At 37.3% G+C, this 24,541-nt stretch overlaps 13 protein-coding genes across 13 annotated transcripts; 7 read left to right on the forward strand and 6 right to left on the reverse strand.

The window, feature by feature from the left end:
* Nucleotides 1-974: 974 nt before the first annotated feature.
* Nucleotides 975-2,743, forward strand: C9374_000072 (uncharacterized protein; the record flags this gene model as incomplete). The annotated part of the gene is made up of 4 exons (XM_044697144.1): nucleotides 975-1,528; nucleotides 1,593-1,721; nucleotides 1,868-2,463; nucleotides 2,505-2,743. 4 exons carry the CDS (start codon nucleotides 975-977, stop codon nucleotides 2,741-2,743), a joined length of 1,518 nt encoding a protein of 505 aa, XP_044552625.1.
* Nucleotides 2,744-2,883: 140 nt separating this feature from the next.
* C9374_000073 (uncharacterized protein) lies at nucleotides 2,884-3,855 on the forward strand (the record flags this gene model as incomplete). Its single annotated transcript, XM_044697251.1, has 1 exon — nucleotides 2,884-3,855. The coding sequence occupies one exon, from the start codon at nucleotides 2,884-2,886 to the stop codon at nucleotides 3,853-3,855; it is 972 nt and encodes a 323-aa protein (XP_044552626.1).
* A 44-nt stretch (nucleotides 3,856-3,899) lies between these two features.
* Nucleotides 3,900-6,524, forward strand: C9374_000074 (uncharacterized protein; the record flags this gene model as incomplete). The annotated part of the gene is made up of 1 exon (XM_044697360.1): nucleotides 3,900-6,524. The coding sequence occupies one exon, from the start codon at nucleotides 3,900-3,902 to the stop codon at nucleotides 6,522-6,524; it is 2,625 nt and encodes an 874-aa protein (XP_044552627.1).
* A 201-nt stretch (nucleotides 6,525-6,725) lies between these two features.
* Nucleotides 6,726-8,075, forward strand: C9374_000075 (uncharacterized protein; the record flags this gene model as incomplete). The annotated part of the gene is made up of 2 exons (XM_044697471.1): nucleotides 6,726-7,561; nucleotides 7,610-8,075. The coding sequence occupies 2 exons, from the start codon at nucleotides 6,726-6,728 to the stop codon at nucleotides 8,073-8,075; spliced, it is 1,302 nt and encodes a 433-aa protein (XP_044552628.1).
* A 416-nt stretch (nucleotides 8,076-8,491) lies between these two features.
* On the forward strand, nucleotides 8,492-11,035 carry C9374_000076 (uncharacterized protein; the record flags this gene model as incomplete). The annotated part of the gene is made up of 1 exon (XM_044697582.1): nucleotides 8,492-11,035. One exon carries the CDS (start codon nucleotides 8,492-8,494, stop codon nucleotides 11,033-11,035), a length of 2,544 nt encoding a protein of 847 aa, XP_044552629.1.
* Nucleotides 11,036-11,086: 51 nt separating this feature from the next.
* C9374_000077 (uncharacterized protein) lies at nucleotides 11,087-12,611 on the reverse strand (the record flags this gene model as incomplete). The annotated part of the gene is made up of 2 exons (XM_044697693.1): nucleotides 11,087-12,119; nucleotides 12,262-12,611. 2 exons carry the CDS (start codon nucleotides 12,609-12,611, stop codon nucleotides 11,087-11,089), a joined length of 1,383 nt encoding a protein of 460 aa, XP_044552630.1.
* Nucleotides 12,612-12,654: 43 nt separating this feature from the next.
* Nucleotides 12,655-13,552, reverse strand: C9374_000078 (uncharacterized protein; the record flags this gene model as incomplete). Its single annotated transcript, XM_044697804.1, has 2 exons — nucleotides 12,655-12,794; nucleotides 12,856-13,552. 2 exons carry the CDS (start codon nucleotides 13,550-13,552, stop codon nucleotides 12,655-12,657), a joined length of 837 nt encoding a protein of 278 aa, XP_044552631.1.
* A 453-nt stretch (nucleotides 13,553-14,005) lies between these two features.
* C9374_000079 (uncharacterized protein) lies at nucleotides 14,006-15,310 on the forward strand (the record flags this gene model as incomplete). Its single annotated transcript, XM_044697915.1, has 1 exon — nucleotides 14,006-15,310. One exon carries the CDS (start codon nucleotides 14,006-14,008, stop codon nucleotides 15,308-15,310), a length of 1,305 nt encoding a protein of 434 aa, XP_044552632.1.
* An 84-nt stretch (nucleotides 15,311-15,394) lies between these two features.
* On the reverse strand, nucleotides 15,395-16,801 carry C9374_000080 (uncharacterized protein; the record flags this gene model as incomplete). The annotated part of the gene is made up of 2 exons (XM_044698027.1): nucleotides 15,395-16,431; nucleotides 16,672-16,801. 2 exons carry the CDS (start codon nucleotides 16,799-16,801, stop codon nucleotides 15,395-15,397), a joined length of 1,167 nt encoding a protein of 388 aa, XP_044552633.1.
* A 75-nt stretch (nucleotides 16,802-16,876) lies between these two features.
* Nucleotides 16,877-17,974, reverse strand: C9374_000081 (uncharacterized protein; the record flags this gene model as incomplete). The annotated part of the gene is made up of 4 exons (XM_044698138.1): nucleotides 16,877-17,100; nucleotides 17,151-17,392; nucleotides 17,441-17,758; nucleotides 17,898-17,974. The coding sequence occupies 4 exons, from the start codon at nucleotides 17,972-17,974 to the stop codon at nucleotides 16,877-16,879; spliced, it is 861 nt and encodes a 286-aa protein (XP_044552634.1).
* Nucleotides 17,975-18,126: 152 nt separating this feature from the next.
* On the reverse strand, nucleotides 18,127-18,652 carry C9374_000082 (uncharacterized protein; the record flags this gene model as incomplete). The annotated part of the gene is made up of 2 exons (XM_044698249.1): nucleotides 18,127-18,498; nucleotides 18,575-18,652. 2 exons carry the CDS (start codon nucleotides 18,650-18,652, stop codon nucleotides 18,127-18,129), a joined length of 450 nt encoding a protein of 149 aa, XP_044552635.1.
* Nucleotides 18,653-18,769: 117 nt separating this feature from the next.
* C9374_000083 (uncharacterized protein) lies at nucleotides 18,770-19,168 on the reverse strand (the record flags this gene model as incomplete). The annotated part of the gene is made up of 1 exon (XM_044698360.1): nucleotides 18,770-19,168. One exon carries the CDS (start codon nucleotides 19,166-19,168, stop codon nucleotides 18,770-18,772), a length of 399 nt encoding a protein of 132 aa, XP_044552636.1.
* A 613-nt stretch (nucleotides 19,169-19,781) lies between these two features.
* C9374_000084 (uncharacterized protein) lies at nucleotides 19,782-24,427 on the forward strand (the record flags this gene model as incomplete). The annotated part of the gene is made up of 6 exons (XM_044698471.1): nucleotides 19,782-20,771; nucleotides 20,835-21,071; nucleotides 21,154-21,784; nucleotides 21,846-22,208; nucleotides 22,312-24,133; nucleotides 24,184-24,427. 6 exons carry the CDS (start codon nucleotides 19,782-19,784, stop codon nucleotides 24,425-24,427), a joined length of 4,287 nt encoding a protein of 1,428 aa, XP_044552637.1.
* Nucleotides 24,428-24,541: the final 114 nt, after the last annotated feature.

Below are 24,541 nucleotides of genomic sequence, written 5' to 3' on the forward strand. Positions count from 1 at the left end.
GAGTGTGGAGTTGTACGATGAAAAGATGTTGGAGCTTGAACCTGTAATTGCTGGCAGGAAAAATATTTTGGGAATGAGAGAGAGCTGGTGGAATGACTTAATACAAGAGGACTGCAGAATGTTACTCTGTCACTTGGTGTCTTCTCTTTTTTCAAATGATAAATTCATTGACAAGCAAGTAACCTGTGTTGATAAGGCGTCGAATGTCGTCGACACTCAAGAGAGAGATGCTCAACCAATTTAGCATCAACATTTGTCAGTGTGCGGTTTACTCTTCGCTACACTAATCTCAAATGAATTTCAAAGTGTTTGCTCCTCAATTGAATAAAACACACCGTTTCAGCGTCTCTCTATCAAGAGCGCCAAAATGCTTTTTGGTCATTAATGATGTCTTTTAAAACCAATCTCTCTCCATGGCTGAAGAGGCACCAACCCCAGTAATTCATCACCAATCAGAACGCTATCAAGATTTGGAATTACAAAAGCAAGAGGAAATGGTACAGTCGAGAACAAAGGACCCTCCACAGATTGGATCACCCTTTGTTTGATGTGGAAATGGGTGCGAAATAGTTCATGTAATTTCAATCTCTCAACTGAGAGAGTGAACCTTTGATCATCGCGTCTTGTTTAGGTAAACTGCAAATTAAATAGATGAAAAATGTTTTAAAAAAGGGAAAGAACATGCATTTCATTCAAATGAATGGCTCGCCCTGGTTAGATTGATAATGTTATTCGATTCTTTTCTGACGATATTCAAACAAGGAACAACTCGAACAACACCTATGCTTTATTTGCCAATTCATGAAATTCCAAAAATTCAATATTCTATCTCCTGCAAATGACATTTCGAGAAAAATTTAAAAAGCTTGGTATAATCATTGAAAAGGGTGTTGTGACCAAGTATTTATTTGTATTTTCTCTACGACTTCATCACCATTCGTCTTTGGCAATCAACAGTTTGTTGGAAGAAAAAAATGAGTGCTCTCACTAATGATGGTTCTGGTGCCATTCAACAAACTGTTTCACTTTCGCAGGACTCTCATAGCTACACGTGTTTGAGTCGACATTTAGATGAGTATACCATTGAACAATTTGATGAGTGTTATAAAATTGCGGAAAGCGTGGATATTATTATTCGGAATGGGTTCAAGACTGTGGCGTTACAATTTTCCGACGACTTGTTGATGGATGCATCTTTGGTATCTTTTCAATTGAAAAATCATTATCATCGGAGAATGGAAAGAGATCAATCCAATGATACCATGAATGGTAGAAATGAAAGTAATCATGAAGAAGTACCTGTCGGAGATATTGAAGATTTCAATACTCATTCAACACTTTCGCTACTTTCTCAGCTTGCTATAAATTCAGAGTATACTAAACAGCATCATCTAGGAAATGATTCGAATCATTTGAGAGTTTATATATTGGGAGATACCTCATATGGAAGCTGCTGTGTGGATGAGGTTGGAGCACAACATATTTTCGCAGAGTTTATTATTCATTACGGAAATGCTTGTCTTCAACCGTAGGTTTTCAATAATTTAATTGTTTTGTCGACAAATATTATTTTGAATTTGGTGGTATGAAAGAGTCAAGAGAACACCAGTTTTTCACGTTTTTGGAGTTAATTATAAATTAGATGTAAATGAATGTGCAAAGGCATTGAACAATTTTGTTGAAGAGTCGCAAGAGGAGAAGTTATCGTTATTTATGACTTGGTAAATTATGAGAGAATTCAGAAAGACCTTATTCCACTCATCCAATCTCAAAGAGTAGTCTTTTCAAAACTATACGAATCCAGAGTTCTTCAAAACGTTGCTGGGAGTACTACCACAGAAATTTCTGAAAATGAAACCAAAATTAGTAACCAAATATTTCCAAAACCAAGTGAGAAGGCCAGATTCTTTTTCATTGGAGAGTTAGGATCTTTTATTACTCAATTCATGATGGAATATAATACTCATTCGTTTAAAGTTTATTCTGGCTACAAGAACAAGATAGAAAATGATAGCATGGCAGGTATATCAAGAACCTTGGCAAGAAGATTTGCCCTCGTACAAAAAGCAAAAGAAGCTCAAGTGTTTGGAATTTTAGTGGCTACTGTATCTGTTGAGAATTACTTGAAAATGGTAGAATATGTGAAGCGACTCATTATTGACAACAACAGAAAATTCTATCTATTTTTCGTAGGAAAATTGAATGTACCCAAACTAGCTAATTTTATGGAGATTGACATGTTTGTCCTTATTGGATGCTCTCAAAATTCACTTATTGAATCTAGAGAATATGTGAAACCAATTATCACTCCTTTCGAGCTCGAGTTGGCGTTGAAGTATGGCAAAGAGTGGACAGGTTACTATCAACTGGATTTCAATAGACTTTTCGAGGATGAAGACCATGAGTCTCCACTGCAACAGCCACAAGATGACACAGAGTCGTATTCTGTCTCCTTAATTTCAGGTTCGTTTACCGAGTTGGAAAATCAACAGCCTCTTCCCAAGAGATTCTCAAGAGCAAAGACGATGGTAAATCTCTGGTCTTGCAAGAACAGCAGCAACGTCAACTGGTTCAATCTCAATACACTCCCTCGATGCTCTTTTTGAAAAATAGAACGTACAAAGGTTTAGGTCAAGACGCAGACGACGATCAGAATGAAGGTGACAATCCTCCAGCCACCTATGCCACTATTGAACAAGGTAGAAGCGGAATTGCATCCTCATACTCTGACGAACGGCATTGACGTGTGTAAGCCCATAAACAATAGCGTTTCAATTTAACGAAAAAAGTATCACTGACATTTTTGAAATTATAATTTTGATTCCACTCTTTGAACAGAGAACACACAAACCATGCGTTCCATGTTTTGTGTGTGACAGCAAAATGTCAAAAAAACGCACCAAATCTCTTCCTCCCCAACAACAAGTACAACAACTCCCATACACAACAACCCAATCATCACCCAACAACAACAACAACACAACGAGAGATGTTTCAACCCTATCCTCTTCCAATATTGCTGCTTCTCAAGTATTCATGAACACTACTCACTCTCCCATTGTGTCCTCATCATCGGATCAGCAATTACCTTCCATGATTCCATCGTTCTCTTCTCCCATTCCGATCCAAACCATTACCTCCAACAATACCATTGGGACAGGAGTGACCTCACCTCTAGGATCCTCTCAACAACATGCATCCTCTTCTCCTCGAATCCATTCACTTCTAAATCATCATCATCATACCTCACCGAGAGGAGGAACAGTACCACCCACAACCACAACCACAACCACACTCTCAAATTCCTCTTCTTCATTATCATCTTCGGAGACACCAATGATTCACTCTCCTCTGTTCATGAATCAACAACAATATTTGGAAACGAACCAAATTCCGTCTCCTCAAAAATCAATCCATTCCTTCTCTCAACTACAACAACAACAACAACCATCGACAACTACAAGTAAAAACTTGACACCACCTTCAGCAATTTCATCTCTATCATTGGACACAATATTGAGAAATGCAACCAACGAGCTCAAACAATTAAATTCCACTCTCGCAACAGCAATTCCAACCAAACCACTCACCTTCTCAGATTTACCTAACGATTTACTTCATTACATTCTTTGCTTTTTAGAATTGAAAGACTTCTTATCGTGCCGACTCACGAATCGAGTGTTTCATATATTGGCTGAGAATGAATGGCAACGACATTATCGAGCTGTGTGGGAAGTTCCTCATCGTCTCGTATTTTGGGATATTGATACACCAATCGTTTCATCAAGACAATCGTTTTTGATTGGTGCACCAATCTTACATTCCGCCTTGACCTTAACACCTCAGAACATGTGAATAATACTACTTTGACAACTACAACTACTACAACACATACGACTATGACTACTACGAGTACTACTACTACTACTACTACTGCTGGAGCTACTTCTTCTGATCATATTCTCAACACAACAACAACAAGTTCTAATAGTAATCATTCAACAACAAGTGCAGCAAGATTTTCTCGAATTCATCATCACTATAATGGTAACATGGTCACTTCGAGTCAACGAAAAACCATGTTCTTCCCAACACCACCACACCACCATAGCTCCATGTCTTCCATTCTCGATTACAATAATCCATGGAAGGATTTATTCATTGAACGCTATCGAATCATTCATGGCAGTAACGCTTCAAGTAAGAGAAAACTTGGAATTTTCTCTTCTCGTCGTGAAACTTCGAGTGAAGATTATGTGGAAAAAGGATATCGCTATGTGTATCGTAATGAATATAGTAAGGCCATTCATTACTTTGAAAAGGCCATTTCTCTGAGTAAGGAAGGATCTTGTGCTCGAGCTTGGGAAGGACTCGCGAAAATTTGTTGGATTCGAGATTTACCTCAATATGTGATTGTGTATGCAGAGGAGGCATTGAAGAACAATCCAGTGAATCCAGGAGAATTGTTTTTCATTAGAGGAAAAGCTCTGTTAAAATTGAATCGAATTGTGGAAGCATTGCCTGATTTGACCAAAGCTGTGAATTTTCTGACCATGAGTCCTGTGAATTATCACTTGTTTTTAAAGATTAGTGAAGTGTATTATGAGAGAATGATGTGTCATATTGAATTGGGAAATATTGATCAGGCATTGGCCGATGGAGAAACTATCATGACCACCGATAAGTGTTTTGAAACAGATTGCTTTTTTAAGGCTGCCAAAATTCTCTATGAAAAGCAACACTATGACGATGCTGAAAAATTCATGTCCAGTTCCTATGTGAAAAAAACACCCGAATATTATTTATTGAATTTGCAAATTAAGAGTGCGAATGGTTGTTATCCACAAGCACTTGAAAATTTGAAAAAGTTTGAAGAGTTGGAAGCAAAGAAAAGATCCAACACTTTTAACAACTCGGCAACGGTCTTGACCAAAGAATCATTGATCGATATTGGAATTGTACTGCTCATGAATGATTGCATCAATGAAGCGGTCGAGTATTTTACCAAAGGAGCTCTATTAAGAAGCACGGCTGCCTCACAAACCAATAACACTGCATCTCCACCAAGCTCCAGTAGTGATGACCTCATATTTAACTCGCTGATGAGAAGATCTTCTCTTTCTTTTGCATTTTCTTCACACAAAGTGATTGACGAGGAAGCAACACGAAGAGCTAAACTCTTTGTGATTGATGCTGCTCAGAGACAAAAAACCGAATATTCAAGTTATTTTGGAGTTGATCTGAATGGAAGCTCATATTTCGATATTCACATGGCATGGTCATATTATTATTATCTGTTAGCCATGCTTTATTACTGTAGAAACACCATTACATTCAATGGCGTTGAAAAAGGAAGATATTCTGCCACATTTTCAACAAGATCAACTGCAACTCAACTCATGTCCTTAACGTCGCACAACCAAAATGACGAAATGGGATCTTCTGCTCGATTGATATTATTAATCAAAGGTCAGAAAAATTACATTTATCAACAGAGAAAGTTATCCATTCGATTTGTTAACGAAAATTTAGAAAATGATTTGAAACATTCCATCACAAACCTCACGAGAGCCATCACTTTAAATCCAACATTGTGTGAAGGATTTTACTACCGCTCCCTTATGAAATGTTTCTTACAAATTGACAACCATCTTGTGGCCATATGTTCTTCACCCATGTTTGGATCAACACTCACTCAAAATGGAATTGTTTCATTCTTGATCGAAAAATTCAAGAAAAAGAAGTCACCTCAAAAAGATGCCATCACGGATTACAAGAGACACAAAAAGATGCACAAAAACATTTCTGACAAAATTAATGTTGTCACGAACATGAGAGAGTCATTGAATGACTGTGAAAATGCATTCACTCTCATTACTATGGAATTGAGAATTAATACAGTGGATGAACTCGAAGAAATTGATTTTAAATCAAATAGCGATATTTCTACCATTGATTTATCCACAAAATCAAGAAAACACACAGAGCTTTTAGTAGATATTTTACTCTTACGAGCTTTTCTTTTTTATAGCTTTGGAAAGAAAGCAGAATGCACTGAATGCACGAATTTAGCATGTTATTTGTGTCATTCAGCTTCTGCTTCTTCGACACCTAGTGAGAATGCTGAGAATTGTCCATCCAATGCTACTCCTTCCACGACTAGTACGAATTTGGCCTCACCATCACAAATCGAAGAAAATTCTCAACAAGAAACTGAGCACATCCTACTAGAAAGTATTACATTCGAGAGACAGTTATTAGCTTGTCAAGGACTCTTTGCTCTCAATGAAGATTTTGAAGCTCTTAAAGAAAGTCATCCTCGTTTCCTCACAATGAGAAATGATGCCATTCAACGACACGTAGATCAACTCATTATGAATTTTATTATTGAGCCAGAGTATTCATACGTTTCTCAACAATTAGATTACATGCTGGTCATTATCCATTCTCAACTTTTACAAAAGGATTTACAAACAATTCGAGCTCTGATCATCCATGAAACGTTCACCACAGATCATCATTGAGAATACAATGTTGTATCTTCTATTAATGCCTCTCTGACCTCATCTTCTCCAACAAGTCTGTACCTGTTATTGCTTCATGCCATATACGTAGAAAACATGTTCTTTCAAAACAAGGCAGCGGCCGCTTGTTCACGAGCCAGTAACAACGAACCTTCATCTCTCTTGATGATCTTTAATGCTTGAATTTGCAACTTGGAAAAAATGAGCTCAGTATTGTCGAGGGGCAAGAAATTTGCTCCAATGCCAGAGAAGAAGGGACGAAATTTACGGCAAATTGAAGAGCAATTCCGAATGTTGGATGATAAGGAGAAGAGAATTAATGAATATTATGATGAACGAAAATTGAATGTAGGAAGGCCCATGGATGATCATGACGATTTATCGTTCATCATGATGGCTTCTGCAAATGTAAATTTACAAACGTCAAACTTTTGGGATGTGATTAAGGAGAAGCAGGAAGCAACATCAAGTAAATACCACGACATGAAATTAAAGGAAAGTGGAACGAAAAAGACGAGAAAATTAATTGAAGTGCCTGATACTCTTGTACATTATCGCTCTCCTCTGCACATTCAGCAAATAGAGAAAAAGAAGGCCTTTCTAAAGACCTCAACACCAACAACACCAACCGAAACCAAACCTAATCATGATGATACATTACAAAACGAGAGTACAACAAATTCTGAAGGTATCTCTCTCATGGATCGAACTGCTTTGGAAGATGTAGATCGCTCGCAAGAAAGCAGTGCAATACCAAGTCCTGTGTTTAAAGTGACAAGTTCTTACACTGATCTGAACCAACAGTTAGCGGAGGTATTTGCATTTGAAATTCGAGTTCATCAATTGGCTGAGCATCCCAATGCACTGTTTGATGTAAAAATTTATGATGAGCTTATGCCTATTGAGCGAGTGACAATCATGAAAGATTTACGGATCAACCGAGATTGTTTTATCATTTTCAACGAACCAAGCATGATAAAATTCAACGCCCTAACACTGCCATGGGTGGAGAGCCCTGACGAGCTTATTAATCAAACGTACGTAATTTTCAATATCATTTAAATATTTGTAACCATCCTTTGTAGTTTGGTGGTGGAAGTTCAAGGCACATATCCCTCAAAAACTCGAACGGCTAAAAGCTCCATTAAATTCTCTCATAAATCTCACCACGAAAAACCAAAGATTCAAATACCACCTCTCCGTGATGCCTCTTTTTTAAGATCCAGAAGTCCCTCACCGACTCAACGAGAGAAATCCAACAAGAGTCTCCTGACTGATCTTGGAGCACTACCTTTTTCCACCTCACCTGCTCATACCAATGAAGAAGAGCTTAAACGTTCTCTGAGTTGCCAATCCATTCCACATCCTCCCTCTGCTCGTCCATTGGCACCCATCGAAGAAGTTGACGAAGATGCCATTCAACGAAAACTCGAGCGAATGAACAGCCTTGAAGGGCCTCTTTCTCCAAGTGCTCAGCGTTACCGCGAACTTCAATTCATGAGAGAAAATATGAAGCTGAACTTGAAGTTGCACCAAAAGTTATTGAGCTGATCTAACCGCCTTCGTCCTTATATACTTGTACAGGATCTGCTGGTGCAAGCGTGATTGTTGTTCAAAAGGCTGAAGGAATCTCAAAGCTCGAGAGCTGAGCGCACAGCTTCATCACCAACTCTAAAAAAATAAAACTAGGCACCCGCCCACGCACTACGAGGCGATAAATATTAGAGATTTACGATTACTTGAGCGGTATAACAAGAGAGGCCGTTCTCTTCATGAAGTAAATTTCATCAGCATCATCATCATCGGTTAGTTACTCGAACACACTGGTCATCAACAACGAGTGTTGCCTTGTTTAAACGGCAGCATCAGACTAACATCATCAGGAATTGAAAATACAAGCTTTGTCGTGAATCATAACTCGGAACATCGTTAAAAACAATCACATAGGGTCATAAAGAAAAGAATTAATGGGAGGTTCCGTGTCAGCCTGTGCTGTTGTAAAGAACGACATGGTAGAGGACCCCTCTCCGTCTTCGTTTTCTCCTTCTTCTCCAACAAAAAAACGAAAGAGCAACCCAACATTTCAAGACTCTAGGTCGCCTTCAAGGAAAGACAACATCAAACAAGAAAAAGATAAGTCTGCGTATGCAGCTTCGGGCTCGTTAGAAGCCAAACGTCCAACTCCTCTCAATCTAGAACACCCAAATAATCGATCGATTCAAGGTGATGTCAAATGCAATGGTTCCTCAACATCTTCAAAACCTTTTATTTCTTCCAACAACAACAACAGCGTGAGAAACTCGCTAGATTTCTCAGTAATTTCAACCGCCTCCACGACCTCCACCACTGTAGATAATATCCCAAATGATGACATCACACCTCTGATTTCCACCAAGAATAGCAATCAACAACAAGTGACATATTCATCATCAAGCGCTTCCCTAACGAGCACAGCTTCCAATCAAGCCAGAAGTAGAAACAGGCCGCATTATCTCAGCAACTTGAGCAGTCCAGTGACAAAAACTCCAGTGTCTAACTTTGGATCCCTAAATGGATCGCTTACTGTTCCTCAAAAAGAAACAAGGAACAAGAGTGAAAATGCTATTAACTTACGACCTTCTGAACTTAAAGTTGAGCCAGTCCCTCGAGGGAAGAGCGATCAAAATATACCAACTGTTCCCCACTCCGTTAAATCTCCTAGAACTAACAAGCTGTCATCTCCTAGAAACAACAAGATTACGTCTCCAGGAGAGAACGTTCTTGTCGACAAAAAATTATCTCACCCCACAACTACTTCGAAGCTCTCCAACGATCCGATGGTTGAGTTGCGGAAGCAACTAGAAGATTCTGTTTTCAAATTTAATTCAAGACTTACCAATAATGACAAGCTACTCCTACCCAATAACATTAAGAGAAGACATTCCTTGTTTGCTGGTACGCCCAACTCGCCGAGTCTGTTACATGAAATCAAACAAAACGAAAAAACAGAACCCACTTCGACACCTTCCAACTTTCTTTTTAACCCTAATTTCACTTTTGGAGCAACACTTAACGCACCAGAAAAAGAGCGACGTCATTCTGAGTTTTTAGGAATGGAAAAACAAAAATCGTTTGAACCTATCACTCCTCCCCCTCAACCTACTTCCATGCTCCAAGTGAAAACGGCTCCAAGACGAAGAATGAGTATTGCTGGAGCCACTCCATCTCATCATGTTGAAATGACAACAACAGCCCAACATGGAAGAGATGTTCACGGAAGGAAAACAATCAACCAATATACAATTATCAAAAAGCTTGGAAAGGGATCATTTGGATCTGTTAAACTTGGAAAGAGTGCAAAAAATGGAGAGCTAGTTGCAATTAAGGTTATTAACAAATCCTTAATTAACAACATCAAGCGAAAATACAAGGCTCCTGGACAGCAGCAAAACAGTCAAATTAACAAAATCAAACATGAAATTGCAATTTTGAAAAAGCTTGATCACCCAAACATTGTTCGTCTGTTAGAGGTCATTGATGATCCTATGAATGACAAAATATGTTTGGTGTTTGAATACATAGATGGAGGAGAGTTAATGAAACTGAATGATGACGGAATTTTAGAATCTGGTCAAAAGCCATTTTCTGAAGATGAGGCTAGATTCTATTTTAGACAACTTTTAAACGGGCTGGAATATCTTCATCACAACAGAGTTGTACATAGAGACATCAAGCCATCAAATATTCTTCTCACAAAGTCTAGAGAGGTAAAACTGTCGGATTTTGGAGTAAGCAAATTGTTGGAGGACGATGAAGAAGATTCACTTGACGACTCGCAAGGCACTCCTGCGTTTTTGCCTCCTGAAGCGTGCTACAAGGGGAAAATACAAGGAAAGTTGGCAGATATTTGGGCCCTTGGTGTCACATTATACTGTATGGTTTTTGGAACTCTTCCTTTCAAATCTGATGAAGCCGGGGCATCAAAACTGTTATATCTATATTATGTGATTCAACATGAAGAACCTCACATTCCAGAAACAGCAAGCAAGGAGCTAAAAGATATAATTTCAAGAATGCTAGATAAAAATCCGAAAACCAGAATTACAATGGACGAACTCCAAGAACATCCATGGGTGACAATGGACGAGCCTTCAAGTCACAATACCGCAGAAAATCCTGGCTTCATGGTTAAATATCAGTCCAACATGCTTGGAGTACAAGCCCCAATGATGGGAGATGAAATTCGAAGTTACAAACACCATACACAGCTCAGAAAAATGCACTCCACTCGAAGAGTTGTGGTTGATTCTCAAGACATTGACAATGCTCTTTCTGCTAAGGAATATTCTCCAGATAATCTCAAACGTGGTAATTCAAAAACGAAAATCAAAAGAGCAGATTCAAAGCAAGGAGAAGAAAAGATATCCCTTATTCGTAGACGAAGCAGCAGAATGTTTTCTATCGAAATCAATTCGCCTGAAAACGAGGTGGTGGCTGTCATTGATAATGCTGTGAATATCAACAAAGAATAAATAGGGTGTCACCGTTTGCAATAAGTTATTGTTTTAATGAAGACACAGCCTTCATGTGATAGGAGTCAATTCCTTGAATAATATCATTGCAAAGATGTGAGTTGAGTTGAAGAATTTGTTGTTGGTGACTTTGTCTCCTTTGAGCTTGCATTCTTCTGAGCTCTTCGAGTCTTTTCTTGTTGCTCTCAGCCTTGTCCTTATATTCTCTACATAAAAGTTCCATTGCTCCTTCTCTTTCTGAGCATCAATGATCATAGTTTCAGCTCGAGCGATCTTTTCAAGGTGTTGTTGTTGCATCTTTTCAATCCTTTCTGAGAGATTGGTGATTTGTTTCTCTTTCTGCTTTTTCATATTCTCAACTTCAACAATCTCGGTCTCCATGTTTTCAATAGTCTCCTGTTTGCCCTTAATGATTTTTCCAATGTCCTTTTTTTTGTTCTTGAATTCTTCTACTTGCTCGCTTAATACAATAGACTTAGACAGAATCTTAATGAGTTCTTCTGCGTTCTTAATATGATCAACCGTGAGAGATTGCAATTGTTCCTCTAATTCTCGTAACTCGTCTGTTGTTGTTTGAATACATCTTCGTAAGACCAATATTTTCTTTTTGAGCTCTTCAGGGTTTGAGACGATTTGTGATTTCAAAGTTTTGTTTTCTTTTGTCAGAGCTTCTAAATGTTGTTCTGCTCCTTCCAATTGCTTGGTCAAATTTTCATTCTCTGACTGAACGATTTGTATGTTGTTCTGTATCTCAATATCTTTGACACTAATTTCTTGTATGGCTTGTGTCATGGCTCTGACTTTTTCTGCCAGTATCTTCAAATTAGATTCGTTAGATCGTTCTTCTTCGAGATAGGATTGAAGTGCATTGTTGTCTTTCTCTACATGTAATCGTAATTCTTCTTTTTCTGCCTCGAGTGTGTCAAATTCTGTTATAATTTCATTGTATGAATCAATAATTTCTTCTCTAAACTTTGCTAAATTGAGGAATGCAAATAATGCCAACCTAAACCGCTTAGAGTTTGGCTTGACAATATCTGTGATAGAAAAATCATGAAGTCTTGCCGTAATCAAAACTTTTTGTCTATCAGTAGCGAGAGAGAAAAAGGCAACAAAATGTTGGTCATCCAATGCCAACCAATTTCATAGTACCAATATTATACGTGTTGAATATGATCATCAATCATTCAAGTAAATACCAATCAAGTACATCTCTATCAACTTACATTTTCTTAAATAATTCAATAAATTCAGCAGCATGAGAATACGCCTCAGGATTTTCTCGGATTTGTACAGGTGCATCAGGGCTATTTAAATATTCCTTGTTTCGTGTTCTTATCTCGTTCGTGGATGTATCCAATAACTTTTCCATACAGCTTCCGAGTATTTTACAAGCCACCTCTGGAGAAGGATTATTTAAATCTTCAGTACTCAATGACGGGACTCCCATTTCTCCCAAGGATGCCAGAAGAGTCGGAATGTTCACAGTTGGAATGTTATAGCTAGCAGCCGACCCGGTATTGTTTGATCCGACCATGGTTGTATTCAAATTTTGGCTAGAACCAAATTTCTTCATTTTTTTTAAAGTTTGATTTTGGTAACGAATTATTTTGGCGGGCTCATGGTTCTCCAAGTGTTGGTTGAAATAAGGCGCCAAAATAATTCAGACTGACACCAACAAGCACCAAAGTTGTCAACACCAACAATCCTAATGTTAGAGAACCATTGGGAAGGAAACCCATCTTTAATTCCTCGAGAGCTATTGTTGTTGATCCATTCCCAATTATGAGAAATTTCCACAATAATTCGACATAACTTACCTAGATTAAAGAGGATGGGTGATTGCTGAATGGAACTCTGGAAGGAGGGAGCTTCTCGCTCTGCATGAATGATGAGAAATCTCTTATGGAGAAAGTCCTCAGTTGATGATGATGGTGGTTCTTCAAAGGTCATCTTCTCAATATTCAGTAAACGACGTCTTTGAGGTGGAAGAGAAGGGTGATGGAGTAGTTCCGATAAGGTATGGATGATTTTGAGAGAGAACACAGCAGGACAATAGGCAGGATAGGAAACTCGTACTTCATACTTTCGATGTGAGTGTAAGCCGTTCAGTTCATAAAGTACATCTTCACCTTGCCAATAGTCATCACGATGAAAATATATTCTCTCCGAGAGTATTTCTTGACCTGGATGTAAGACTGCTCTCACTTTTACATGGTTTTCTGATTTCAAAGGTGAAGAATATTGATTGTACTGTTGTTGTTGGTCTTGTTCTACTGTTTTCATATGACCGTGTTCATCAATTTCAAATTGAATCCGATTCCGTGAAAACGTTGAATCATCACTTTGACCCTGCACCATCACTGTCGTGTCCAACAATAATTTCGATACTAATGCAATTCCTCCTACTCCGACTGTTATTATCAATGTTGGTATCAAAATTAGCAATAGTGTGCACTCCATCACATTTTTGGTCTTCATTCCCTTCTTCTTGTATTTGAGAACTAAAAAGAACATTTTTTACTTGGTGTTACGATCATCCACAGCAAAACAACAATACATTAAAAAATGTCTCGTTTCTTCTCTTTCGTGGTTGGTTTGGGTCTCGGAATTTATATTGGTGATCGTTATGACGTGAAACAGTTGTGGGCACAAATCGGAGATCCAGACAAGGTCGTGCAGTACGTGAAAGAAGAAGAACAAAAATACAGAAAAAAGAAGGAAGAATGAGTAGTAGTGGGTATTCACTCAATAATTTTCAAAGTTGCTTGATGATCAGTATTTATTTGCCTTTTTTAGATGTTAAGATTTTCTTGTTGTAAAATATTCATGTTTCTTCAGTGACTTGTGTGTTTCATTTGAATCATCAAATTAAACAATTCGTTTGAGCTAAGGCAAAGCAACATCAAGTTTTTCGAATTCTGCAATCAACTGGAAGTTTTTATTTCAAATGTATTTTTATTAAAAAAAATGCAACAAGCCTTCCACTCGGCTTTTCATCCATCGGAAGATGATGACTATTTACTTGATGTCGAGGACGTAGCTCCATCGGTCATTGCAAAACTGAAAGAAAAGCATCTTACAATGAAAAGTATAAAATCAATGAAGCTCTCAGAGTTGTCCAGTTATATCGGAGAGCCCATGGACACTTGTAGTAAAATTATGAAATATGTGAAAGGAGATGCTTCTTTGATAAGAAATAAATTATTATTACAAAACAAGATGACCACGAAGGCCGCACAAGATTTGGCAGGAGGTAGCAACAACACATCAGCCATGTTACCCTCATCATCAACTTCGGGATTACTTTCTCAACATTTATCGACATTAGCGTTGCTGGAACGAGAATGTGATCCGACAAGATGTATCAAAACTTTTTGCAAAGATCTAGACGATGCACTAGGAGGATATGGAGTAAGAACTGGTGTAATAACTGATATATGTGGAGTACCAGGAATTGGTAAAACTCAAATAGCAATTCAACTAGCAGTCGATGTTCAGATGCCAGCAATATTTGGTGGTATTGGTGGTGAATGTCTATATATCGATACTGAAGGAAGTTTTACTATTGAGAGAACGAAAGAAATTGCTGAAGGTTTTGTGAGTCACTTACATGGAATTGCATCCAGACAAGGAGACAAAGATATTACGAAAAAAGATGCCATGATGGAAGCTCTTAAAGATTTTAACGTAGAAAAGATATTAGGAGGAATTTATTACTATCGAGCGGTGACTTTGAGTGAATTTGTTGGATTGATACTAGTTCTTCCAGAAATTCTCAAATGGAGAAACAAAGTCAAGTTGGTTGTCGTTGATAGTATTGCTTTCCATTTGAGGAAATCAAGCTCTGATGATACCATGAAAGATGAACTCAAGAAATCCATTGGGCCATCCTTGAGTTCTCTTGCTAAAGATTTTGATTTGGCCGTTGTAACAACTAATCAAGTGACAACCAAGTTTGTGAAGAAGGATGATTCCTCGAGAAATGTACACTATTTTGCTCCCTCACTCAATCATTTGTGGATTAACCATGTAACCTGCAGCATTTTCTTAGAATTTGTAAATTCCAACAGAGTAGCTCGAATTGTAAAGGGCCCATCTGGGAAAGAACGAACGATTCCTTTCAGAATTACCAAAGCTGGTTTTCGAGGAGTGCTGCCCACAACCCAAAAATCTCTTGCTGCTGTTGAAACAGAAAGTACAAACACCCACACTCTCACAACTGAATACAACGAGCCAGAAGATGCAAGCAACCTCAAAAGAAAGAGAAAATAAGACAACCTCACCATATTCTCATGTACATAAATATTGAGTTTTTACAATTTTTTAATTCACGGAAAATCAAATGATAGCAGTTGATTACATTTCAATCACTTTTGACAACTTTTGAATTCTGTTCAATAAGTGGTCACCTTGCTTGATGGTTTGTTGATACAGTGCATTTTTCTCGTCAGTTCGGCTTGATTCAATCACACCAGTAACCTTATCAATTTTGGCGTTCAATTTATCTGCAGAAATGAATCTTGAAAGCTCATTGTCCAAGAATTCGGCACTCAATCCGAATTGTTCTGCCATCGCCTCTAATGTCACACTCTTGTACGCTTGCAAGAATTGTGAGTATGCACGCACTCTCATTTCTCTTGAGAAATAACGGACATGTTTGGATAAGTAACGATCCTTGATCAATTGGTTGTCCATCAAATCCACAAGTGACACCAAAAACAAATTGTACTGGCAGTTATAGAAGGAGTTCACAAACTTTTCAGCAATTGGCAGTTTGTGAATAACTGATAACACATCAGAAGATTCCAAAATATTCTTCTTCATCTCAGGTCTACCAAGTGAGAATGTGCAGACTACAATTGAGTAGAAAATAAATTGTTCAAATGTCATAATTTCACTTGATGAGAAGGTAGAAATTGAATCCAAGAAAAGTTTTGCTGCCTTTGCAAAGTTTCTAATAGTCATAAGATGAACACCTTCATAGACCTTCAATCGATTTCTTCTTTCCCAATCTCCACCTTCAACAATCATACTGTTAGCTCTTTCAAGATTTCTCTTCACAATGTCCTTGTCATCAAATGCAAATCCAACACGAAGAAGTGCAAACAAAATGTCAAGTTTTTGTCCCAAAGCAACAGTTTTAGTTTCTGTTTCTCTGTATGCAGAAAGAGTATTTTCCTTGTCTCCAATAGAATAGTAATATTGTGCCTTGGTAAGTAAAGCTTCTCTTACTTCATTTTCACCAAGATTTTTCTGAGCATCTTCGATTTTTTCGTTTAATTCTTGGATTTTCTTTTGATTAGATTCTCTCAACGAGTTAATAAATGTTTGATCGGCTTTGAAATAGTCAGGAAGTTGTTGAACGAGTACATTTTCATAGTAAGGTCCCATTTCTGTTCGAGTATATAACATTGGTCCGATTCGTCATGGTTCAGCAGCACACAATTTCGAAAGAGCAAAAATGTGCCATTCAGTCCAAACATCATCCAAATTTGAAGAAGATTATGGAATTATTAGCAATAATATTGCAAGATTAATGATTGTTGTTGGTTGTGGTGCAGTGTATCAGGTCCGATCATCATCGTTTCATACATTTTCATTCCGTGGGTGATCAAAAATACAAAAAAACATACCCTTCTCTTTGACAATATCCAATATTTCCTGAACGAGAGCATTCTTGTTTACCTTAGGGAAATCATTACCCAATAGGAATTTCTTCTCTGCCAAGACAAGCAAATGACTCACTGGTTCCACTTCTTCCATTTTTTTAAAATTGAAAAATTTGACTTTAAATTTTATTTTTAGCGTGACATTTCCTCTCGAGTCAAAGAAACAATCTTAATGAAAGGTTTTATCGTTTGACTGGTGCCTTAGAGGCTTCTTTTCTGCGACCATTTGCTCCAACTCAGATATTCTGGATTCGAGTTCTGAAATTCTGTTTTGAGTCATTTCCTCAATTTCTTTTTTGATAGGTTCCAATTGTTTGAGAATTTGAGGATGTGGAGGTTGTTTCTTTTGTGATGTCTCAGATTGTGGTGCTTCTTCTTTTGCTATTGGTTGTTCTGTCATCGTGAAATTTGCTCTGTAGGAAGTGGAGGTGAAATAGATTTACCATTGTTCTCAACTCGAGGAGTAGCTTGAGGAGTTGTAGTATTTTGTTTTGCTTTCGTGTCATCAGCCAACTGTTGTTGTTGCTTCTTTTCTTGGAATTCTTGCTGAGTCATAGCTTTTCCCAAACCAAGCATCTCGAATGGTTTTGGGAGAATTAATTGTGATGGAGAAGGTACAATAGTGACGGAAGCTGTTTGCTTTGGGCAAAAAACATATTGATACATTTTGTAGTGACGGTAAAATCTGAAGAATTGTTTGAATTCGTCCGTCACACACATATCATATACTTACGTGTTATAGACATATTCTGAAATTTTCTTCACGTCGTCGACATGAAACACCTCAATGCTGAAGGGAGGTCTATGTACACTATATTTTGTGACGAGCTGTTTGAAATGAACAAAACTGTCGTACAGAGAAATATCATTGTTCGACGTATCCTTATGAATTTCCTTTACAATGGTAAATAAGGCAGAAATCTTCTCGAGAGTAAACCTATTTCTCATACAGAACATGATCGTATGCATGAATAAATCCGAAAGAATTTCATATTGTTTTACGGATAAGTTCGGATAGAGCTCATACAAATCCAAAACTTCATTCATATTCCTTATAATTTCAGAATACGTCAATTATTTTAATAGTAGGCGAAGATGCATTCCGAACGAATGTGTATCATTTTGGCAAAAACAAGATTTATTTCCATTCAAGCAACTCTTGATATTGATGACGCCATGGAAAAACTTACTGTTTCAAGTCCTCAACATTCGATACATCAGAAAGTACGGATTGTATCTGTTCGGCTGTAATGTCTTGCCATAACATTTTTTTGGCGGTTCTTCACGAATGCGTTGTATCTCGACAAAATATTTTCAGCGTTATTAATTACAAAAAATAAATACAAATAATAAGAATATGAGGTTAGATAATAAACAATCTCTTAGCTGTTCATGTATTTTGTTTCAAAATAGAGTCATCTAGTCATTAGAGGGAGCATTCGAAGAACCAGGCTGTCCAGAAGGTTGAAGTGAAGATCCTGACGATAATGATGAAGCAGCTGATGATCGTGTTTGGATCTGTTCATTCACTAAATTATCGGAAAAGTATTCAGGTTTGTGGATCTCAATGCCGTAATCTTTCAAAGATTGAGCCAAATCTTCTGTTGCTAGAACATATCGGGGTTCTTTTCCTTGTTGTTTTGGTGTTCGTCTTGTGCAAAATAGATGAGACTCTTTACATATTTCCGAAAGAAATTTATATGCTGATAGCGAAACCAATCGAAGAATTCGCTTGTCTGTTGTTTTAAACCCGCTTTGCTGTAAGTAATAGGCAATGATTTCATCCGGAATCTATGTGTTTTTGGATCAAGATATAGAACATGTGAATTAGAATAAACCCAAAAGTTATTATTCGGATAACACCTACCGCTGGATTGAAATCTTGGAGGGAATCAAGAAATTCTTGCAAGTCTTCTTTTGATGTTGGTTGATCCGATGACGACATTTTTTTGTTTGAGAAAAAAGCAGCAATACCAACTCACTCCGACTGAGACAGGACATATTCAAAGTTCTCTTTCTTTACACACATTAATCTTTATGATGAATTTAATTTTTATTGAGTTTAGATGTTTGAAGGGAAGAGGAAAACTCTCACAGTTTGAGCAATAGCAGTTGTTGGCAATTGTGGGTTGAATTTAGCTCTGACAGCACCAGAGTTTCCGTGTGGTCTGGTGATCTTACCCCAAACAACTCTGTATCCCTTGTATGTGTTTGAACCAGAGGTCAAAGAGTTTTCACCCTTATAGAGGTAAGCAACTCTCTTTCCGACGTAGAATTGAGCAGCCTTTGAACTGGTGACACCTTCGAGTTGGAGGAGACTGGTATTTTCGTATTGTCTAACCTTTGATCTCTTGAAACCCAAGACGCGAGCTCTGACCCAAAGTCTGCTTTCCTTTCTCTTTCCTTGGAAATTGACTCCCTTACGCTTGGTTTGAGTTGCTGTTTGTGTTGAAGTAACCATGGTTAATGGGGGATGATGTTGTGGCTATTTTTTTTCGACAAATTTTTAAAAAAATTTAGTCAACCAATAACTATAGTTTACAATGCGTGGTGAGGTAGATCGAAAGTAGGTGTTTTAGATAAGTTGTTGATTCATGGATCATTGGTTCTTTCTTTCCTTCATCTTTTCTTCTAAATTGTACATGGCCATGAGAAGCATCGAACTTTTCATTTCTCTTTGCATCTTTTCGTTTTCATCGTCGGTTTGAGTCGCTATTTTATCTTTCCTCATCTTATCTTGAATCATTTCATACTTTGCCACTTCTTTTTCAATAATTTCGGCTGCCATCTCCATATTTTGTTCTATTTTATAATCTAATCCTTTTCCTTCCAATAACCATTTAATCTTATCGGAGGGCAACAGTTCGTTAAATCCCCTTTTCGTTGAAGGTCATTAAGATCATTTTGCATCATCAAATAGAGTCATTACCAATCGTATCGGATCCATCCGTTGCCCACAACATTAAACACTCATAATGATCAATCTCATCTCAAAATATATACTTACATTTTTTTGTTTCAGGCTTCTTGCTCCAAAGTTGCCGCCTTTCAAATTTCTTAACAGAAAAAAAATCATGAAAAGCAAAAGGGTGGTTGCCGACGAGTCGGATGAAGAAGAGAATATATTTTCAAAATTCAATAAGTCATCAAGCATTATACCTCCCTCCGTCTCCACCAATAATCATGTCAACATTAATTATAACGCATGGATCAAATCGGAGAGTCTTACCTCCTCTTCACATGGTAGCTCTATCGCAACAAAATTAAAGCGATTATCAATCCATGAACAACAGCAACAACTTGAAACAACCAATTCATCTGTTTCACATATTGGCCAGCCACAAGTTGATGCATCACAACAACTCTCTGTCAACGCCAACAATAATTATCAACAATCAACCATTAAACTCGAGTCAGAGAAGGATAGAAAAAAGCGATATAATACTCTCATTAGAGCCGCCAGAGATTTGGAAAAGAAAAAAGAACACCCTTCTTTGTTTTTACACATGTATGAAGAGGCTTATTCTTTATTTAGTGTTGACAGCAAACTGCTGGGAAAAATTCAAAAGTACAAAAGTATGCTTGGTGACAATAATTCTCAACATAGACCTTCTTCGACATCCTATGCGACAAGTAACAATGTCGACACTGCTACCTTAAACCCTGAAGAAAACTCTTCAATTACTAACATTGCTCCAAACGTTATGGGAAATAATATATTGCAAAACTTGAACAAGGGAATTGCATCTCCTCATCCAACAAATATTGCCAATACGGAAATAGAGTCTTCATTCATAGATTCTTCTGTGATGCAATCTCCACAATCAGGAAGAGTGAAGAAGCGATTCAAAAAGCTTGACAATGGGTTTATTTTTGACACAAAGGCAGATATCTATCTACTTATGGATCAAAAGGCAAAGCAAGAACGAAGAATACCTTTTAAAATTCCAGCCTCAATTTATGATAAACTTTATGACTATCAGAGAGAGGCAATTTTGTGGTATTGGAACAAGCACAAGTCTATTCAAAATAAGATCCAAGGAGGTATTTTGGCAGATGACATGGTAAGTATGAACATGCTTACCTCTCCATTGACAATGACATTCGTAAACGAAACATCAAAACAGGGGTTAGGTAAAACAGCAACGACGATTGCGTTTATATCTGGTCTTTTTGCTGGAAATAGTGTAAAATATGTCATGATTGCAATGCCTGTAAGCTTGATTGAAAATTGGAGAAAAGAATTTACCAAGTGGAGTGAAGGTGACTTTAACATTTTCATTTTTCATTCCTTGGCAAAGAAACAGCGATTGGATATTCTCTCACAATTCAGAGAGGAAGGTGGAGTTTTATTAACGACCTATGTAAGTGGAATGATTCACAGCAATTTTCTGTTTAATGTGGGTTGCAATTTATACAAATGTAAATGTACTTTGAACAAACCAGGGAACGATTTCATCACAAATTAAATTATTTGTAGAGCAGTTTGTAGATAAGAAATATGAGTTTGATTACATCTTTCTCGATGAAGGTCACAAACTCAAAAATCCAAACACTCTCCTCTCCAAATGTTTGCATCAACTTCCAACAACTATGTGCCGATATGTCATTTCAGGAACACCTGTTCAAAACAATCTTCTCGAAATGCACGCTCTCTTAGATTGGATATTTAAGGGAAGTCTTCTGGGAAACCGAGCAACGTTTAAAGAAGAATTTGAAAAGAAGATTTTAAGAGCGAATGAAAAAGATGCGACAAGCTTTGAGAAAAAGTTAGGAATTGAAATTTTAAAACGTTTCAGAGAGTTGATTGGACCACACTTGCTGAGAAGAGAGAAGTCACAAGTGTTGGGAATTAATCCTCAAGAGCAGGCGACGAACTCTAATTCAACAAGAGCATCTTTGACATCTTCGACCCTCAGTTCTTCAATATTGTCTCAACAAGAGAAGAGAATTGGAAAGAAGAATGATCTAGTGGTATGGATCAAATCCACAGATTATCAACTTCAGCTTTATAGAGATTTTCTAAAGAGTGATGATGTGAACGATGTCATTAATCGATCCACATCACCATTAGCAGGTAAGTAGCAATATTACCAGTGATCGTTTCTTAAGATCTTTCCAATTCACGATAATATAAGCCATTACCATTTTAAAACAAATTTGCTCACACCCTGATTTACTTCCAAACAACGAAAGAAAATCAATGAGTATTCAAGAAATGATCTCCATGAGTGGAAAAATGATGTTTCTCAAATCATTGGTTGAGCAATTGTATAAGGAAAAAGAAAAGTGCCTCATATTTAGTCAAAGCACTAAAATGTTAGACATGATCGCGTCCATGTTAAAATTCATCAAAATTTCATATACGAGAATTGATGGAAGTATTAACAGCCCTAAGGAAAGACAACGCCGTGTAGATGCTTACAATGCTTCAAATTCTCCTTACTTTTGCTTTTTACTGACTTCCCAGACTGGAAGTGTTGGATTGACACTCACTGCAGGTATGTTTTACAAAGATCAAATTTATGAGCTCGTTATTGTTAAAACATCTACATTGGACATTGACCTGAAAAACCAACCATGATTGAATTTTCACAATGACAGCAACAAGAGTAATTATTTTTGATCCAAGTTGGAATCCCTGTAATGACAATCAAGCAGCAGATCGATGCTATCGTATTGGACAATTGAAGGACGTTGTCATTTATCGATTAATTTCTTGCTCGACCATTGAGGAAAAGGTTTACAGAAAACAAGTGTTCAAAGATGCTCTTTTCAGATCTACCACCACTGAAAAAGAAAATCAATATCGTTATTTCACACATTCAGAATTGAGAGAACTCTTTTCACTTCCTCAAAATCCAAACGTTTCTGAAACTCAATTACAATTGGAATCCATCCACAAAGCAGCCAATAATCATTACAGCGAAAAACTCAAACAACATGTTGAAACTGTGAAGAGACAAAACAAACACATCATAACTGGATTTAGTAACCATGACTTGTTATATTCAAAACAAGCAGATGACGTTCAATATGGAGCTGATGACGAAATACAGATATCCTTGCTTGCTGATGATTCTACAAGAGCTCTCTATGATGATTCGTCTTCAAAACTCTCTTCAAAATCAGCAGCAATTCCAACCAAGAATCATCGATCAAAACACAGAACACTTTTTGATGATGAAGCACGACCTTCTTCATCTAAAGACTGGAATTCCACAAAAGTGGCAGGACGTTCTCCACCACCTTCTGAATTTTCGATTCCATCATCAGAAAAGGAAAATATTTATTCAAATTCGAGTCGAAATGACCTTATTCTCCACAGAATGAATACCACCAAATTAACCAATGAACAATGCAAACAATTGATTAAGGGTGTTCGTATTTATGGCGAGAATGGAAATTGGAAACAAATATTACAAGATTTCTTTTTATCTAAGGAGAATCAAGCGATCAACACACAACTTTATGTGAAATCCTCCTTCACACCTCTTCAACTAGAGAAGGAATGGCAAAATTTCAAAATTGGAAAATCTCAACAAGAATTACATGAACTTGTCACTCTCTTTGATTCAGAACTTGATCCTCTCGTTCAACCATCACATGACATTCCTAAAATCAAACCAAACAATAATAACAATACTCTTGGATTACGGAATCCACTCACAGATTCCAAAAGGACAAAAACAATTTCAAACCATGGAAAAATATTCTCAACTCCTCCATCGAATTTGCGAAACAAGAAATGGCCCAAGACGATTGAGCTGGATGAGGAGGAGGGATATGAGCTGAGTCCTTCTCCGACCACTACAATGAATGATAATCATCAAGATGATGATGATGATTGCATGTTGATGAGTCCTTCCTTATCTCCTCCAATCATTCCGAAATCAATGTCTATGAATGAAACATCGGATGATACTGTTGGTGATGACAAGAGTACTGCGCCTTCTTCGTTTGAAAAGATTCAACGAAGACTTTCTTCCTTCTTTGGACTCATTGATGAAGAAGATGAGAATTATGAACCATCGGATGATGAGGAAGAACGAGTATTGGATGCGGTTAAGGCAGTCGAGGATTCAAAAACTTGTACAAGCCTTAATACTAACCAAGACGGTTCATCTGCTGATGATGAATATCCAATTTATCGTGATGACAATGAACAGTACAATACGAAATCATTGTACATGGATGATATCGCTGAAGATGATGAGGATGATGAATATGAGGATGATGAAGAGAATGCTGATGAGGATGATGAGGGATTTATATGTGATGAAGATGAGGATGATATTGAGTATGACAATGAAGATAATGATCCTACCATGCAAATTACTCCCTTGAAGCCACCAATCAACGATAGAGATGAAATGTTATTTTCACCTACAACCACCACATATCACGCCAGTAATCATGGGAATCAGTGGAGCAAGACGATTCCATGATAATGAGCCCACCACCACCAATCCATAGAGAAGGTCATGCTCCTGCCACCAAGAATCCAACAACTTCTCGAAATGAAGTTGACATGGTAGAATACCCTCACGAGTATTTGAATGTATTAAGAGATGCTAGAGATGTGGAACTGAGAGGAGACTTACTTTATGCAATTCACTTATATATGAATGCCTTAGAAATGTGTGATGAGGATATTAATTTACATTGTAAAATTAATTATTTGGCAAATGCTCTACGATTTAATGATACTTACCAATAGGAATGGATGTAGGGAAACAGGCGTTTCTCCCAAATCCAAACATATAAATCTGAACAATAATTTAGAATGCAACAGAGAATTTCATTGTAATCACTCAAAATTATAATAGAAATC

Source organism: Naegleria lovaniensis (genome assembly GCF_003324165.1).
Source record: "Naegleria lovaniensis strain ATCC 30569 chromosome Unknown tig009, whole genome shotgun sequence".
NCBI classification, from domain to species: domain Eukaryota; phylum Heterolobosea; class Eutetramitea; order Acrasida; family Naegleriidae; genus Naegleria; species Naegleria lovaniensis.